Below are 18,897 nucleotides of genomic sequence, written 5' to 3'. Positions count from 1 at the left end.
ACTGATAGATTTATGAGGTCATATGAGTACACTGATGAGAAAACTGGTAATACCATCGCCACACAAAAAGCCTACCTGGATGCCTAAATGTAAGAAACCACAGAGAGCCAAAGTAAACTGAAGCGAAACTGTGGATCACAATAACTGGTTAGCAGAAGGGAACCACACACCAACATTTAACCTAATTACAAAAGGTGTGGCGTTTAATTATAACTCATAAATTTTGTGCAAGTTCCCACAAGTGAAGGAAGCAAAAACTGAAGAGAGAGCGGACACGATTTCTGATTCATTAACTAATGATTACAAGCCAAAAAAATACACACAAGAACCACTTCATTAGTTTCAACTTCACTTTTAATGCACAGATTGAGTGGATTTGTATACAGTTCAGGATTACATTATTTATCATGTGACTTTTATCCTTACAGACACAAATCCCTGTTAATTAACCATAAGCTGCAACACACCGCCCGATCAGTCTGCAGTCAGAGACTGTCGACTACACTCTGGCAGTTGAGCTGTAATTTGTCCTTGCATGTTCAAGTACTCGAAAAAAAATTAATATGCGGTTTATGTTGCCCAATAATTTCATGAAAGTCATGTTGGCAGTGTTGGTGACGGATGTTACTTCCTCAGGCCACGCTTGCTTCTGCCACCCTTTGAGCTGAGAATAAAGTGAGAGTCAGCAGATCGTCACATACACCAGCACACAAATCTACCTAATCTGTAATGCGTAGTGCAACATGGAATATTCTCCTCCATGGGAAATGTGTTGAACCCTTTATTTTGAGCTTTGTGGCTCATGATCTTATCTATCTTTTGCTTCCAAAGGTTGAACCTCAGAACTCATTTATGCTACCGATGCAAATAAGTCACTCTTCTGTGACTGCGTTTGAAATTTAAATTATTTTAGGGAAATTCTCGTCAAAGAAAAGACAAACCGGACACAGCTCACTATTGTTTGTAACCACGAAGGGTGTTAACACTGGGATTTAAGGTCTTTAACCTTTATTTGAAGCAGTTTATACTCAAACTCAAGGTGTTTTCTTGCACACCAGAATCTGTTTGATCGGGCATCATGAAGCTTTTTTTTCGTTTCCAAAAAAGTTTGGACGCGGCCGTCTTACTGACATCAGTTTCACGTGTGCCCATGTAGTAATATCCTTCAAACAATCATGTGTTTCACAAAGTGGTGAACCTCGCCCCATCCTTGCTTGTGTACGACTGAGGCTTTTGATGACGCCCCTTTCATACCCAATCATGACACCATCACCTGTTATTAACCTGTTCACCTGTGGAATGTTCCACACAGGTGTTTATGGAGCATGCCACAACTTTCTCAGCGTTTTGTTGACCCTGTCCTAACTTGTTTGAAAGTTGCTGCAGCCATCAAATCTAGAATAGGCATGTATTTACAAAAACTCAATGAAGTTGATGAGGTAAAACATTAAATGGTTTGTCTTTGTACTGTTTTTACTGATTGATTAATTGAGTTTAACTCAAAAAATGATTGGGCAAAGTATCATATTCTGTTAATTTATGTTTCACATGTTTTTTTGGGGGGGGGGAGATTTTTTTGGTCTCATCAAGTCATCGTGAAGTCTGGTCCCAACGCAGTTCATCTTTCTGCAGCAGTGGACCGACGGCTGTCAAGATATCAAATTTTCCCCACACGATTATCGTGGTTAAAAGAGTTACTGATATTATCGCAGTATTGCTGTGTGGCTCTCGTCTATCATTTCCTCCAACATGATTTTTTATGGCACTCTGTGGTTAGTATTTTGGTAACTTCTTCATTATGTTTTATGAAGTGCGGCAACCAGTGTAATGTTGCATTACCACCACCTACTACGCCAAACCACAACCAGAAAGAAAAAGGTAAGCTTTGAGAGACAGTAAACATCTGCTGGCTCAACAGAAAGCTGCTGCTGGCCTCAGATACTGTCGCTATTGAGAGCTTTTCATAGCTGTCCGTCTTTAGAGGGGGATTTGCAACCAAATAGTTTAAGCTACTGCTATCTTTATCCACTGTTGCTACCAATTTACCAGACCCCGGCAGCTTCCCCATGAATACATTAATAATGTGCATGTTTAACGATAAAGTGCTATCAGTTGTTTAATCTGGAATTTAGAACATATATAAATCAAGGCCCTATTTCAAAGGGATACTTGTGGGAAATGATCAGTGGTAGTATTAAAATCCCGATTCTGAAAAAGTTTGGATGCTGTGTAAATAAAACAGTAATTTTTGAACTCTTCTTTGGTGTAAACTTGAATGAAAACAGTACAAAGACAAGATATTTAATATTTTGCCTCATCAACTTTATAAAAGGGACATCCTCGAAAGGCTCAGTCGTTCACAAGCAGGCATTGGGCAAGGTTCACAGTCCGTTTTGCAAAAGATTGCATTTTTACAACTTCTTTTACAACTTTTTTGGAATCAGGGTTGTATAATATTCCTGGTGTGCAAAGCCAAAGGCAGAACAGCCGGGAGGAATGATTCACATGATTGAGATGGCAGCAGGGATGGTCACTGTGTCATAGAGAGCTACATTAACGCGGATGATTTCACACAGCAGTTATGAGTTCTGTCTGCACCTGCATCACAGCCCACCTCTTCTTTGAGACTGAGTGCATGCATGTTGTTCAAATTCCCCCTCCTGCCCTTTGTTAAAACACCTCTCATGTGCTCACCCCTTTTTGTTTTCCCCGTCCTGTTTGGCTGGGCGTACTCGGGCAAAACTTTCAGTCCTGCTGTCAGGCAGCTGGCACAAACAGCTGTTACTGACGCCGCCTCAAACAAATGGAGAGCAGTGTGGTGAGAGCGGCGGAGGGGAGGTTGAAATAGGAGGAGGTGGACACATGAGGAGGTCACTAGGTGAATATCAGGGCGGACTTATGAGTCTGAGCAGAGAATTATTGATTATTCTTTACTTGAATGTTACTTTCTACCTTTTAATATCTGATTGTATATTAATACCTGTTATATAGTTTATGAAAATAAGTTATACATGCTACACAGAAGTGATATTATGTCACACTTAAGGAAATGGTGCTTCAGTTTAATGCAGAACTACACTACTGCAATATGTGCACTGTCATATGAGAATCCATAACTCAATAGACTTACATTTTTTGATGATCACTGACCCGGTTCCTCAGCACGGTGACCTGTGGAAAAGATGTGATTAAAGGAGTCACACCCAAAAATGAAAATTCAGTCATTATCTACTCACCACCTTGTTGATAAGAAGCCGGGGGAAGTTTTGTAGTCCACAAAACATTTCTGGAGCTTCACAGCAAAACAACATTGCAGCAGTGTTTCCCATGAAATAACTAGACTCTGGCAGCCTGCGAAAGTCTAATTTGCTGCGCCATAGTCCGATAATGATCTGAAAACATTTTTCACTCCTCATAATAGCATAAGAACAGCACTTCCAGGGGTCCTGCAACCCAGTGGAGGGCCCGTAGTCTTATGAAATCCTTTGGGAGCAGAATTCTCCTCAACAACTGAAGCAAATGGGGACTTGTTTGAAAATGAAAAAACAACCAAGAAACCCAGACTCCATACAGCTACATCTGGCATAATCCAAGTCTCCAGGAGCCTCGAGATCCCAAATTGATTTGAAAAGATCCTCACTGCAGCTGCTAATCTTTTAAAATCAATTTGGGATCTCTGGGCTTCAGGAGACTTGGATTACGCCTGATGAGCTGCATGAAAGCTCCCTTCTAGGTGCACTTCAGTTGTTTGAATGCTGCAACGCTGTTTTGCTGTGGAGCTCCAGAAATGTTTAGTGGACTATGAAACTTCATCCAACATCTACTAGTTTAAATACTTGGTAAAACTGAGCTAGAGTTTTTGACATTTGTTTTAATATTTAGCAAAAGTAGGTGGAAACCTGCCCGAGGACGCATTTGATCACTCATTCAGCACGTCAGGGACAGACGTTAGCGTTAATAGTCCTGACCCCTGACCCTTAAACTTCTGTTACAGTTAAAGCTAGCTGGATAGCCAGAACTAATGTTAGCTGGAGCTAAATGTATGTAGTATAATGACCTTACATTTTAGAAATGCAGTGAGATGTGTAAGAGTTTGATGGTGTTATAATTAATTAATTTAAATTTTTTTTGCTTTTTTGCATTTTTGCTAGTCTTAAGTCTTTTCTTCTCCTCCCTGTTTCTGTGATTACTGCCTTTGAATGGCAGTATAGCAGTAAATTATATTGATAATTAATCTCCCAACCCTCATTTCTATCATTTCAGCTATTTCCAAAGCACACAGTGATTGTTTGGCTGTGCTCCACCTGCGATTAATGAGAAGTTGGTAGACAGATATTTTGTGTTGGCTCTGTGTAATAAGAAATGTTCTCATAAATCTCTCTGACATATTCTGTTTATAGTTTGGCCCCCATCCTAGAATCTGTTTGCTCGAGGTACATGTCTGTGATGAAGGCCACAAACATTTATGATGACAATAGGAGAACTTCCGCATGGTGTCGTACCTCATACTTCTGCTTCGAGTGCTTATACTGAAGTTCATATTTCTCTGCCTCCAGCTGGCGTATCCAGTCCCACAGCTCCTTTGCCTTTTCCCTGTAGCACACGGACAAGTAAGTGAGAGTATTTTATAGTGCGCACATGATGAATAATGTCAGTTGGTTGGCTCATTTTATCCTGAATTGATCATAGAGTATGGAATGAATTGAGATAGCAGGGAAGTCTTTGCTACTGTGTTTTTATTTTACCTGAGTGAGTCCTCTCTCATCTGATCAACATTTAGATCTTTGCGTCGATCACTGAGGATCTTCTTCTTCTTTTCTCTTTCTGTTTGTCTCTTGGGCCCAGTCTGTGTCTGCATGTCAGGGAGAAAGGCATGTGTGCTGACGTGCTTCATACAGTATGCCGTGTGCCTCTTATCGGTCTATGGCATTCAAAAGAAATCGAGAGGAAATCTTCACCTTGTATCCAGTGAAACTCAAGTTGGACAGAATCATCTTCTTCCTGGCATCATCGTCTGCTTTCTTCTTTGCCTCTTCGTCTTCTCTTCTGGCTTTCTCCTCCTGGTTAAAAAAAAAGATGATGTCTGGAATGATTCATCTGCAATGCCTTTCATTAGTGACAAAAGCCTGGTCACGCTGAGAGAAGCTTTTGTCGGAGCTGTGTTTACTGAATCTTAGTGTGATTGGCAGGTGGAATTGGCTTGGGGATGGACAACCAGATGGCCAGTTTCTAAAAATGTTCCTGGGGCTGACAGCTTCCTGGACACTTTTCAGGCTGGTTTGTCTCAATGTTTTTATCTGTAATTGTGTTGTCGTAAAAAAAAAAAAAAGTACCCAAAAGTCATACTTGAGTAAAAGTAAACACATTGTCCAAAATCTTACTGTGGTAGAAGTTAAAGAAAACCGTATGAATAATACTTAGTAGTAAAAGTAAAAGTAAAAGTCTTTAAGTATCAGAAATTAAACGCACTTAAGTATCATAAGTAAAAGTTAAATTATTAATATATTTACATGTATTTATTCACAATGGTTCTACAGATTATTGGATCCGGTATTCACAATTTTTCTTCTATTTTTCAGTGTTTTTTTTTATGTGATGGCCAATAAAATTAATTAATGTAAAAATGCAATACCATGGCACTGATGCAGTAATCTGCAAGATAACTACCAGCTCAAGTTCTCAATTAAAAGTTGTGTGTAAAAAGCACAATATGTGTGAAGTAACTGAGTAAATGTTACATTGCATCACTGTGTAAGTGTTTTTGTATACGTACAGCTGCTTTGAGCAGCCGCTCTCTTTCTTTCTCGGCCCTGATCTTCACCTGCTCTGCTCTCTCTGACCTGCGTTTCTCCTGAAGAAGAAGGAAAAGAAAAGACACAAACAAGTCCTGTAAACTCAAAATGTCAATTATACAAATATATAATACTGAAGACTAAACACAGGATGTGCAGAAGAGCGAGGTATCAACGTACAATGCGCTGTGTGAGGCTGATGAGCTCTTCTTCCTCCTTCTTACGCTTCTCAAAGTGAGCTTCAATCAGAGTGTGGAGCTCCAGCAGGTCCTTTTCCATTCGCTTACGATGGATATCCTGAAATTAGAGAAAGAAGTTGACCTTTGAGCTGAAATGTTAACCAATGACCGTTCCAAACAACAGTTTTCAGGCGTCACTTTGATAAGTCCTGAGATGTACTCACGTCAAAGTCCACTCTTTCTCCCTCTGGGATTTTGGGAGCTGCCAAGCATGGCATAAACCCAGGCCTGAGGAAGATGGAAAAATTGTAATCTTTACATATTAGTCCGCCTCTCATTGAGAAAAGTGTTTCAAACTTTGTTCTTACTTTGACTTGGGCTTTGCATCTTCTATGAATCCATAAAAAGGAAAAGCAAAGCACAATCCTTAGTTTATTGGGTGACTCATTCAAAAATAATAAAATTTTTCCTCTGTGACGAACACAGCCTCTGTACTGTCATAAATAACCTGTCCATACCTCCATCATTTTCCTCTTCAGCATCTGCTGAAAGACAAAAGGGTCAGTGAAAAGTCAACATTGAGTGATATGGAGAAGGTGCAGAGGGCTCATGCTGACATGTAGAGAATGAGGAAACTGAACTGGGTTACAGGTGATTTCCAAGAAGATGAACACTTCACAAAGTCCAAAAAGCAAAAATCTTCAAGGTCAATTTTGTTTATGCGAATGTGTTTATAATTTTAAAGGTCCCATACTGCAGAATATTAGATCTCCATATCTTTTTTGATTTCAAAGCATGTGTAGGTGGTTTATAAATACTGTGAAATTATCACAGTATGCTTGGAGAAATGCGTACATGTCTCTACAGTCAGGGCCCTCAGCGAAAAAACAACCGCGGAACTGATTTTGTAAACATTGTGGGCGGTTCCTGCTCTGGCCTGTGTGAGCTGACCAATCAGGGCAGCTTTTTCAGAGAAGGGATCTTAAAGAGACAGGTACTAAACAGAGGGTGAATAGAGGTACTGCAGCGGTGGACTATATGAGAAAAATGATGTTGGGTTTTTTTTACATTAAAGTATGTGAACACTTTCCAGTGAAGGCATGTTTTTTCAGGCTTTCTCGGTCAGCAGGTCGTGTAAATCAAGTGTCATTGTTGACTGACACACATTTGCCCTCTGGTTAGTCTCTAAATTGAGGACAGAGAATAGCCGTCAATAATGATGGAGCTGGAACGACCTCACACACGTAGCAGCTGACTGAGGCCACATAGCTGACCATCTTCCTGTCAATGCTGACAGACTGGAGCCAGAAAAGTATGCAGGCCTGAGTCGCTGCTCAGTATCGGAGAGTAAACTTGTTCGACTGTCCATCATAGTAAATGTTTTGCTCATGTTGTCATCACCTATTCATGTATGGTTAATCTCTTAAGCAGTATTGAGATAAATTACATTAGAAACAGAGAAAGGCCACATTTCTCTTTGTCACAGAGAGGCAGAGATCCTGAGATACTCTTAGATACTGTATACCTGCATTTTCAGCAGGTATACAGGTACATTTGAGATAGTTTTATATTATATTACCTAACTTATATATCATCAAGTGTTAAGCTAAATGAACCATTAAAAAACCCACTGGATCATCTGAAAAACTCATCGTCATCCCTTTGACAGTGATGATATGTTTCTTACGCGTACACTAATAATGATTACACTAGTCATGCGTGGTTGAGATCAGTGTGTTAAGATTAAAGTCATGTCTATTTGTTGCTGGCATGCAAACACATATTAGCATAAGCGGTACTACCTTCCTCCTCCTCCTCCTCCTCAACTACCTCTTCCACCTCTTCCTCTTCCTCCTCCTCCATCTCCTCTTCTGTGCAAAGCAAGCATGTAGAGTTAGCAACACACAGCATATAGGTCAATATTATTTCTATATGTGTATTTTTGGATGTGCCTTCAAAACCAATTTCCGTCTAAAACCTTAAATTGGGAATATTTTATCTACTGATTCACTAAATATGCAGTTATTAGTAATGGAGGATATGTAGTTTTTTTTAATGACACTCAGTATGACAGTAGCTGTAAAGATAATAAAAAAAATAGTTAACAATAGTAACAGCTTTCCCACTGTTGCATTCATCTTTTGCACTATTTGCAAACTACTTGTGTTTTCTGTTCCCAACATTTACTCTCCTCATCGGGCCTCTGTGGGAAAAAGGTGACACAGAGCCTTTAGTCAAAGTCCCTTCAGCCACAGAGGGTAACTCAACCTGTTTCCCCTGCAAAGAAGGTAAGTCAACCTGCATTTAGAGGACCTCTAACAGGCACAAAAATGAACGTGGCTATTGTGCTTGTGCGGCTATCTTCCCCAAGGTCCTCTATTGAGAACACAAGCTGACCTACATTGCTCTCTAACAGCGACTCGACTCCACATAGAGGGAGACAGGTGCCGCTTAGTCTCGGGGACAGCAGGGCTGTAGAGTAGCCCGCATGGACGGCGTCACAAAGACGACAGAAATAGAGGTACGACCCTTTATCTCCGTGATGGCGACCCATTGCACCATTCGAATTGAAAGGACAATCCACCGGGATGTGCGTACAAGAACTATCTCGACTGACTGCGAGGACAAAGGTCAATCCTGCAGAGGAGATCAAGGGCAGCTGTCGCCTCTATACAGTGGCACCAAAAATACAGTATGCTGTGTGGTGAAGCCAGCGGCTTAGCAGATGCAGTGTGTTAAGTGACTAAGAATGTTTAAGTGCAAGGCTCAAGTGTGTAAAGCAGGTAACAAAGTGGCGGCGAAGTTACAAGCAGAGATTGACACTGTTCTCATAGATATTGTTTGTATTAACGTACATACCAACAATATCCTCGTCTTCTTCACAGCGTACACACAGAGAGAGGTGAAGAGCAGAGGTTGGCCGAGGCAATGTATACAATGACAAGTATATTAAAACATGGGCTTGGACATAAATGCATTTCTGATACGTGCACAGCCCAGTCGCTGGGATATGATGTTAGCAGGTGACTTTCTGCAAACCACAGATACGCCCAAACCAACCACAGTTCGAGGCATACGACTGGATATTTTGAAGAGATCTGGGGATATTTCCAGCCGTTTTTGTGCCGTGAAAAGCAGGTATTTTTTAAGGAGACCTGCAGACATTTTCCCTACGCTTTTGTGGTGACCAAAATGTTTTCCTCGACCAAACCAGAACATTAGCACAGCGTTCTGACACGAGAGAAATTCAACCTAAACAAATGCAAAGTTGCAACATAAAGAGACGTTCAGTTTGAACTTATCCGTGGTTTTGCAAAAAAAAGGTACTTAGCTAACATTTATTCTGGCGCCCGGGTTGTACACGCAGCAGAATCACAGTACTAACGCATTTTAGTCACATGAAGCAGCTGTGTAGCATCCAGCCAGTCAGAATTTCTTACTGACAACAAGCAGCTGTCTGAATCTGCAGCCTAGTCTGTGAACTGACAAACTGACTTACGTGGCCCCCTGAAAGAAGAAGAAAACACACCAAAAAATTGTGTTTGTTATAATTGATTCCATCACTTTGTCATCATCACTTTCCTTCCTGCTAAAATGATTCATTTACTCACTCGTTTGCGCCTCCTTCTGTGTCTGACATGTTTAGGATGCAGCACCTGTACGAGTGAGTCAATTCAGAGGAAGATGATGGTGTGAAAGTGAACCCACATGTCTTGAAAATGCATCCTATGAAGGATCTTAGGATTGATAAAATAAAGAAGAAGAGCACAGACTTACCCAGAATGATGTACGCTTCGGACTGGACTCGATGGGGAATTGTATACTGTCCCCTTCTCTTTGGGCCTTAAGCTTTTAAACCCAGTAGCGGATCACATGGCGGCACGCTGCCCGTGTCTACAATTGGAGGGCACATACCTGCAAACAGATGGCAGATGGCATCAACACGAATGGGAAAACATGAATCCTCCGTGGACTTGAATTGTCTATTTTTACACAGCAGAACCAAACCTGAACAACACGGGATTACTGTTCTGTATCTCAGGTCTGGCAGACGTGAGGAAAGTTAGAAATAATCTTTGTAAACCTACACCTGTGTGCACAAGGGCATGTCTCAAGCTCCTTTGATTTCCCAACAAAGGACCACATTATTTTGACTACTTGCTGATCAATTCATCACACGCATTTTACTTTTCAGTATTTTACAACAGCATTGATTTATCCACTGAACTGGAAGTGTTATGCAATCAAATTATAGTTTGAGTATTATTCCCAGAGCAGTTTGCCAAGAGAATGACGAAAATAAGATTCACTCCCTTCACCGGCACCGTCTCCTGCACCACTTCGTTAATCTTTGCCTGCCCCCAGTCCTCACATGCATTGACACGTTATCAACAACACCCTTCATGACCATGCCAAGTGCTTTGATACTCCCAATGATTGCTGTTCATGTTGTATTTGACCCAACAGTCATGTCTCAGGTGAACCGAAGCCAACAAACAGAATGTGATTCTGTATGTGTCGCTGGGCGAATACAGTTCCCCCTCCGCCTCTACCCTGGCTTTTCCTTTACAAACAGATCAATGACATCTCAAAACAGCTGGCAGGAGTCTTGTCAAAGCAAGTCCCAAGCTAGGTCTCACGTCATTGGGGGCCAATCAAAGCCAAGTCACATAAATTGAGTCTTCAGAGGTAAAATGCATTACAGTAACAATTGTTTCAGGTCTCTAGATGAGGTGTCATTTAGTTTTTCTTAATTACTGCGATACTGGAGGATTTAATTGCATTAAACAAGACATTTTTTGCTGTCAAGTCAAATCTTAAGTCAGGGCTCAACAATAAGGATTACGTGTTGCATAAAGACGACTGTCTGCAGGGCGGAGAGAACATCAGGGGAAATAAAGATCTGTGGTTGTATGTGTGGTTTCATTAGGTTTTCAAGATGTGAAGCATCTGTTATAGTCTACTCACTCACTCACTCACTCACTCACTCACTCACTCGATCATTTACTTAATTAAAGAGTAAACATCACATTTAACCTTAGTCTTTGATTTTATTTGATACAGTTAATAAATAAAATCATTTGTTTCGGGGTATCAGAAACATCTAAAAACTATTAATGAATCCTGAAACTGACCGATCACGTTTTTCTAATGTCATAGCTTAGCAACACAGGAAAAAGACCCGAAAAAAATACAGACCTGGGAGAAGCTTCAACTGGTTTTTAACATTGTAAAAGCACTGAACCAAACCATGTTTTTCTGAACCTAAGCGAGTATTTGTGTTGCCTAAACCTAAACAAACAGAGACAGAATGTCATACATAACCCACTGAACCACAATAGCTCACTCAAGATGCAGTTTTTTTTGTTGCTGTTTCACTCAGTTTAAGTTGAAATAATGTTCTAGGAACAACACAGTGACATCAGATACACCTCATGGTATCAGTATGACATGGATACCCTTTGTCAGACCCTGTTCAGTGTAGTCCATGTAATGTGTGATGGTGTTTGGAAAGGCTCAACAATGCAACAGAGTGTACCTGCAGCCACTGTGTATGTACTAGTTGTATATTGTGTATGAAGTTGTATATTGTGTATGAAGTCTTATTTCAAGGGTATCTGAGCTAAAACGTTAGTTTTATTCAGAAAAAGATGCCAAACCTGAACAAACTGCTTTCTCTCTCTTGTAGTAAAAAAAAACCAATGTCTATATGTGTATAACTTAGAGGTCAAAACCATTGTGTTGCCTTTGAATGACAATTCTGTCAAATATTTGAGCTTGGTTTAGCCCTGTGGACGTTTACATACAAGACAGAACTGGGATGCGTTTTTCACACTGTAGAGCCCGCAGTGTTTGAACACTAGGGGTCAACAGATCAATTTTCTTTGTTTTAACATGTTTGCAATCCATGTTAGGAAGAAGGGGAAAGCCACACACTAATAACAGTATTTCCTTGTTTTAGTTCTGTCAATCAGCCGTTTGGCACATCTTGTCTTTTGCAGGATGAAGAGCGAGTAATCGTCTGGCTGATATAGAACAACAACATTAAATCTGTAAGGAATCATTTGGAAGTCAGGCAATCAAAGCAGTTCCTAGTAATTTCATTTGATTTTATTGTTATAAAAAACCCACCCGCCTGGCACCTGAGTCAACAAAAGCAAACTATAAGATGAGTCATGCATGCTTTCCGCCTGCTACATTACCTCATCTGAGAACACGGATTGATTTTCATCTGCAATGGTGGTTGGTTAACGGTGTGTTCACCACTAGCAAAGCACATTTTCACCTCACATCGCTTGTGCAAGTGTTTGTTCGCCCCAAACAGCCATGTGGCTTTACCGTACATTAGCCGTATGCTAGCGAGCAAAAGCAGCATCGAGGGTGTGTGTGTGTCAGTGCGTCTGAATTCAGGTCAACTCTCAATGAATTCAGCACTCACCAGAGACTCTGGTTCTCTCTCTCCTTTTTCCTCTTTGCTCGCTGTAAGGTTACGTTGAAGTAAGCAACATTTCCCCTCCAGCTCCAGTCAGCAGTCGACATTACAGTAGGCCGCACAAACACCCGACAGCGGAGGTCACCTTTGCGGATTGCTTTTGCAGTCAGGTTGATATACGTGAAGATAGATCCACTTTTTAATCATAAAATCATTTCCTTGTTTTAGTTCTGTCACTCAGCAGCTTGGCAAATGTGGTCTTTTGCAGGATGAAAAGCGAGTAATGGTCTGGCTGATATAGAACAGATTATTCGAATCAGCAAGCTCACAAAACAACATGAACGTAAAAAAAAACCACTCCACAGAGAGTTCATTCAGAGGCAGGAGAGGTCGACAACTTTCATATTAGAGATTTTAAATCCCTCAATATAAAACACCCGAATAAGATAATTTTCTGTTGAACGTTTCGGCTTCCTGATACTTTACAGACGTCTGTTGAAAGGGTTGCAACATTAAATCTGTAAGGAATCATTTGGAAGACAGGCAATCAAAGCAGTTCCTGATAATTCCATTGTATTGTTATAAAAACCCCACTCGCCTGGCACCTGAGTCAACTAAAGCAAACTATAATCCTCTGTAACCCTGACATGGCACAGGTCCTGACAGGGATCTTCAGCTCAAACATGTGTAAGTATTTATACGATCTGTCGTTAATACACCCTTCTCCATCAGCAGTATGTTTAGTTTGACAAACAATACTCTGATTCATGTTTTTGATGTTATGTTGCCAAACTGAGAACTGTTTGTTGGAAAAGCTCCTGCTTCCTCAGTGAGGAGACTCTGAGCTGATACTCCCACCCTGTGGCAGAAAAGAAAACTGGAGGCACCCGAAGCATCGCTTGGTATATAATAGATTGAAACAAGTCATTGATAAACTATTTTAGTATTTTTTCCGCTATTTTTTCAAGCAAAAAATGAATTGAAATAAAGAGATTTGCAGGTTACAACTTCTCAAATGTGGGATTTTTATAATTATAGATTGAATATTTCGGGGTTTGGACATTAAGAGGAGAAAATAAGCACTCTGAAATTTTGTTGGTTTGTTTTTGCTTTTTAGACATTTTTTAAAGGGCCACTATGAAGTTTTAGGGAAGAAATTTAACATAGAATTTTAATATTTACAATACTAATTAGGTAATAATATAAACTCAGAAATATATATTTTTTTCCATAACTGAATAAACAAGCTGTTCTCAGAGGAAAATAAGGTCCCCAGAACACTGAAGCTAGAAAGGTGGCAGGGTCCACCACATATAAACAAAGTAAAACAGTATGAAATTGTGTTTGTTTATTTAGTTTATTCAGTCATGAAAACAAAAACAGTTTGTTTATGTAGTTTATTCAGTCGTGAAAATGAAGACAGTTTGTTTATTTAGTTTATTCAGTCATGGAAACAAAAACAGTTTGTTCATTTAGTTTATTCAGTCGTGAAAATGAAGACAGTTTGTTTATTTAGTTTGTTTAGATATTAAAAAAAGAAATCAGTCTGTGAAGATCTTTCTCTTCTGATTCAAATTTCTTCCCCAAAACTACACAGTGCACCTTTTAGACTGATTCATTGATTGAAACATTATTGGCAGCCCTATTGGGGGATGGGAAAGCAAATTAATATTTGACTTAATAAAAATAAAAGTAAATACAGAGGCAATTTAAAGCAGAAATATCTATTTTTGTCTTATTTTATAAATTGATTAATACCTACATTTATTTTTTATTTTATTTTTGATGCATTTAATGGCATATTAATTTATTTATTGAGCCATTTATATATTTCTATCAATTTTTCTGATTAGGCAGTTTCAGTCCTCCATAGAGCTCATCCATTAGAGAGTTAAATTCAGAAAAAGAAGTGTTTTAATGGCTACCTGTTGAAGTTTACATCAAACTCACCCTTCACAGTGAAGCGGGCTATTTAATGTGTTTGACCTGCCCACTGATTAATTAGGGTTTAGCTCATTTTACAGCCGACCCGTCCTGTTGTTTCAGGACTGATTTTAATTTGTGGAGGTGATAACAATTCACTATTTAAAGACTTTCTGTTCCTCTGCCATGAAAAGAGTGCTTAAAGCTGGAGTTTCCTGCTGTGCTGTCCTCGCAGACTAACTCTCTCCAAAGGATTTATTCCTCCCGGTTGAGATGGCCGCGATTATTGGCCCTGGCCGATTATCGAGGCCGATATTCAGCATTTTTCTGTCAGATTGCCGATAAAATAAACTAATTTAAAATGGTTGACTTTGGCTCTGATGCAGCATCCTCTCACTCAAAGTCCCACCCACAACAAAATCTGATTGGTAACACGTCACGGTTAAAAGCCTATAAACACTGAATAATCTGAAGCTACAAAGTAACTAGTAACTAAATGTATCAAATAAATGTAGTGGAGAGGAAGTATAAAGTAGCAGAAAATGGAAATACTCAAGTAAATTACCTCAAAATTGTACTTAGGAACAGTACTTGAGTAAATTTTACTTTCATGTTCATAAGTATCGGTCCCAAATATTGGTTTCCATGTCATGATCCTGGTTTTTGTTGTTCTCTTGTTTCCTGTTTTATTTTGAAATTGTGCCCTTATGTGTTGCGTGTCGCTTTTCAGTTTCTCCCTCTGTGTGATTTTCCCTCTTTCCTGTGTTTTCAGTTCCTTTCCCTCACCTGTCCTTTCCCCGCCTCACTCGGCCTGTACCTCATCCCCTCATTAGTGTGTGTGTATATAGTCTTGGTGATCCCTCTTGCCTTTGTCAGTTGGTCCTGTGTTGTCACCCTGTGTTTCTCAGCCGTATTGTCTCCAGTGTCTTCCCGTGGTATGTTTCTGGTTTTTGTTCCTTTATGTTTCTACTTAGCTTTTGTGGTCACTGGTTTGTACTTTGTGTAAGTTTTTTGTTTGCTACTTTGTATTTATGCATTTTGTACTTCTTGGATTGTGGTTTATCCTCAGCTTGAGTTATTAAAGCTCGCCTTTTGTTTCTTAATCCTGCCTCCCGGGTGTTTGCTGCATTTGGATCCTCATCTTTTACCAAATTGTAACATCTTCTTCTAACATCTTTATGCCTCTGAAAAAGCCATATCAGTCGACCCTTGAAGAGAACCACAGGTGCTCAGTATGCAAACGATATGCATAAATCTAAATTCTTAAATATCATATGATATTTTGACCCTTGCGCCAGAAGTTTCCTTTTGTTTTGGCAAGCTAAGAGAAAGTGATTTATCAGTTGACACTGGCATTCACCATTCACATGGACATAAGCCAAAGCCACGACGTGTGAACCAAAGTTATCACCATGGGAAACGTCTCTGCCACAGCTGCACCTTGTGCAGGATTGAATCAGAGTTGTGTCATTGTCTTCAGGCCGAAAGTCCTGTCCTGTTGACAAACTTTCCAAGAGGTTAATTCCCCCACCCAGATGCCAGCTAACACTGCTTTACTTCACCAAACAGGTAGGCCAGCATAATGCGACTGCTGGTGTCAGCTTACGTATTCAGTGTGACTTATCTGCAGGTCTGCTTGTTGACCTGCAGATCAGTCAAGCATGCTTGCCACCTGCTACATTACCTCGTCTGTGAACGTGGATTGATTTTCATCTGCAATGGTGGTTGGTTAACGTTGTGTTCACCACCAGCAAAGCACATTTTCACCTCACATTACTTGTGCAAGTGTTTGTTCGCCCCAAACAGCCATGTGACTTTACCGTACATTAGCCGTATGCTAGTGAGCAACAGCCGCATCGAGGGTGCGTGTGTGTCAGTGCGTCTGAAATCAGGTCAACTCTCAATGAATTCAGCACTCACCAGAGACTCTGGTTCTCTCTCCTTTTTCCTCTTTGCTCGCTGTAACGTTACGTTGATAAAGTAAGCAACATTTCCCCTCCAGCTCAGAACAGCTGGTTGATCTATATGAATGCAAAGCTGTTCTTCTCTCAGTATTCAAAAACAAACTACAACCGAAAATGAAGACTGCATATGCTGTGTTTATTTCAGTGAAAATGAAACGAAACACACAGAAAATGTGGGTGTTTACAGGGAAAATGTACTCAATATAAAATACCAAAGAAATCTCTGTGACCCTCTGAAGTACTCAACAGTTTGTGGATTTATGGATGGACCCTTTACTGGTTAGCTGCATCAAACATCTTCTTGCGGCCCTCCATGCCCGACATGGCCTCCACATTCTTCCTCCAGTCACTCACCTCCACCGTCTTCTCCTGCACAGACAGAGACAGAGAGTCACTCTTGTTATACAGGCACCAGATGTTTCTTTATGTATTGGCAGACAAATAAGGTTGACTAATCAGTTTCACACCTTGGCAGTCACTGTCACCCTTAAATGGACAGCCAAAGTCTTAAAGTGCAAACATAAATTATCACCATGGCCAACAGCGCTGTCACAGCTTGTGTGGGGAAAAAAATCAGGATTATGTCATTGTCTTCTGGCCAAAAACATCACCTCATCTTTGTCTGTATTTTGATCTTATTTTTCCTGAACTCACCTTTTCTACGTCCTCCTTCTTGACTGATTTCAGATTAGCTCGCAGGTCCAAAGAGACCTTGTGTTTGGAGCCCAGTAGCGAGCGCAGGATTGCGTCGGCAGAGACCCTCACCCTTCTCAGGCTGGGTCTCTTGAACTTCCCTCGCAGGTCCAGTACCTTGATATTTAGGTCTTTGATCTGAGGAGAAAGTAGAGAGAAAGTCATTTGACCCAGGAAGTAATAGCTACACTTTGTGTGTTTGGACACACGGTACTTGTAGGACTACATCAGTGTGCTGTTGCAACTTCAAGATATGTGTAGTCGGTTTATCTTTTTGGTGTTGTTGTTGTTGTCTTTCTTCAGTTACCTCTCTGTTGTTGTGCAGGACTTTGGCTTCGATATCATACCGCTCCTCGTCCACCACATCTATTTTGGCAAGCAGCTCTTGACATAACGTCTGTATAGAAAATAAAAGGAATTGGATGTTAAAGGAAAAACGTTTACTCGCTTTAATGTTCAAAAATCACGTCATTTTTCTCGTACTGTCCATTGCTGCAGTGCCTCTATTCATCCCTGTCTGAATGCACCATTTTAGTGCCTGTCTCTTTAAGAAACAACCTCCTGAAAAGCCCAGGCAGCCTTGATTGGTCAGTTCTTGCAGGCCTGAGCAGGCAATTCATCTTTAGCGACATTATTTCAGTGAGCATAAGGAAGATTTTTTTTTTAATTTGCAAATATAAACACCTCGCCATAAATATCAAATAATACCTGCAGCTCTGCTAAGGACATGCCACTGGTCTGTAGAGGAGGAGATTTCTCCTCCAGATACTTTTCCTTCTGCTCCTCTTTTTCTTCCATCTCCTGCTCCAAGTCCTCTTTGGCCTTGGCGACCATCAAGCTCTGAAATAACACAAAGTAAATCTAACTGTTTGATTCACTGTCTTTCTGAATGAAGACACGGTCTGTTTAGACGGAGGACTCACCTTCAGCATGAGCTTGCGTGACGCTGAGATTTTAGGTTTCCTCTGCAAAAAGGATAAAGCTTTTAACTTAGTGTGACATTTTGGTGTTGATTGTGTTGATTTCTTGATGAGTTGTGTCTTGTGAAATCTTACCTCCAGTCTGTGGGTAGAAAATAAAGAAAGGACACAACAGACATGGACATATAGAATAAGCATTCAGTTCCACATGGCAAAATCTTAATGAATTGTCTGTGAAAGCTGCCATGCTATATTTCATTATGTGAATGACTTTACTGTATGAAACTGATACTCTGATTAGCAGATGGAAACAATAACAGAAACACAATACACTTACGCTTTCTCAGGCATCTTGGCTATTTCAACTCCCCCTGGAAGACAAAAATAAAACCTTTTTGTCTCTGAAGCGCTCAGCCGTGGGGACCACTTGGGTCCGCAGCCCCAACTGGTCTTAACTAAGGTTTCCCTTTTAGCTCCAACATAGAAACATTCCACTACAGTCGACCGTGTAGTGTTACAAGAGTGGAAAAACAGAGCATGCAGTATATGGTTATATTGATCTTTATAAAGAGGATGTGCCTTCTCACATGACCAGCCTTTTTTGTTTTGTTTTGTTTTGTTTATGTGGCACTTTTATGTCATCCTCATAGAAAGGCCTGCTGGACCAAATCATCCGGTCACCTCTCGGTGCCGATGGCACGCTTCTCTGCCAGAAAGCAAAGTGATGACAGACAGGGAGAAGCATGCAAGGCGCAAGTTCCAGAAAGATAACATTTCCTGCTTTCACCCCCTCTTTCCCTCTGGATAAAGACACAAATACAGACAGGGTTCCCATTTCTCAGAACAGCACTGATCAGAAGCAGCCGGCCCATTAATAAATATCATAAAGAGGCAGGATGATGAAAATAATATGCGTAACAATCACAATTATTTTCATTGCTGATTAATATGATGTTTATTCTCTTGATCAGTCATGTTGGTCAGTAAGATATC

The 18,897-nt window shown here is 40.4% G+C and overlaps 2 protein-coding genes across 2 annotated transcripts; both read right to left on the bottom strand.

Annotated features, from left to right (window-relative positions):
* Nucleotides 1-624: 624 nt before the first annotated feature.
* LOC140998509 (troponin T, cardiac muscle-like) lies at nucleotides 625-7,846 on the bottom strand. Its single transcript, XM_073468822.1, has 10 exons — nucleotides 7,774-7,846; nucleotides 6,340-6,361; nucleotides 6,196-6,259; nucleotides 5,973-6,089; nucleotides 5,774-5,851; nucleotides 4,942-5,060; nucleotides 4,746-4,850; nucleotides 4,503-4,593; nucleotides 3,131-3,171; nucleotides 625-664 (listed from the first exon to the last, which is right to left on the bottom strand). Exons 1-10 carry the CDS (start codon nucleotides 7,832-7,834, stop codon nucleotides 625-627), a joined length of 738 nt encoding a protein of 245 aa, XP_073324923.1. The 5' UTR covers nucleotides 7,835-7,846.
* Nucleotides 7,847-16,564: 8,718 nt separating this feature from the next.
* On the bottom strand, nucleotides 16,565-18,255 carry LOC140997672 (troponin I, slow skeletal muscle-like). Its single transcript, XM_073467639.1, has 6 exons — nucleotides 18,242-18,255; nucleotides 17,908-18,046; nucleotides 17,693-17,824; nucleotides 17,292-17,381; nucleotides 16,955-17,122; nucleotides 16,565-16,660 (listed from the first exon to the last, which is right to left on the bottom strand). The coding sequence occupies exons 1-6, from the start codon at nucleotides 18,253-18,255 to the stop codon at nucleotides 16,565-16,567; spliced, it is 639 nt and encodes a 212-aa protein (XP_073323740.1).
* Nucleotides 18,256-18,897: the final 642 nt, after the last annotated feature.

This window comes from Pagrus major, chromosome 6, assembly GCF_040436345.1.
Source record: "Pagrus major chromosome 6, Pma_NU_1.0".
Classification (NCBI taxonomy): Eukaryota; Metazoa; Chordata; class Actinopteri; order Spariformes; family Sparidae; genus Pagrus; species Pagrus major.
The sequence above is the reverse complement of the archived record's forward strand: the minus strand, read 5'-3'. Positions and strand labels throughout refer to the sequence as shown.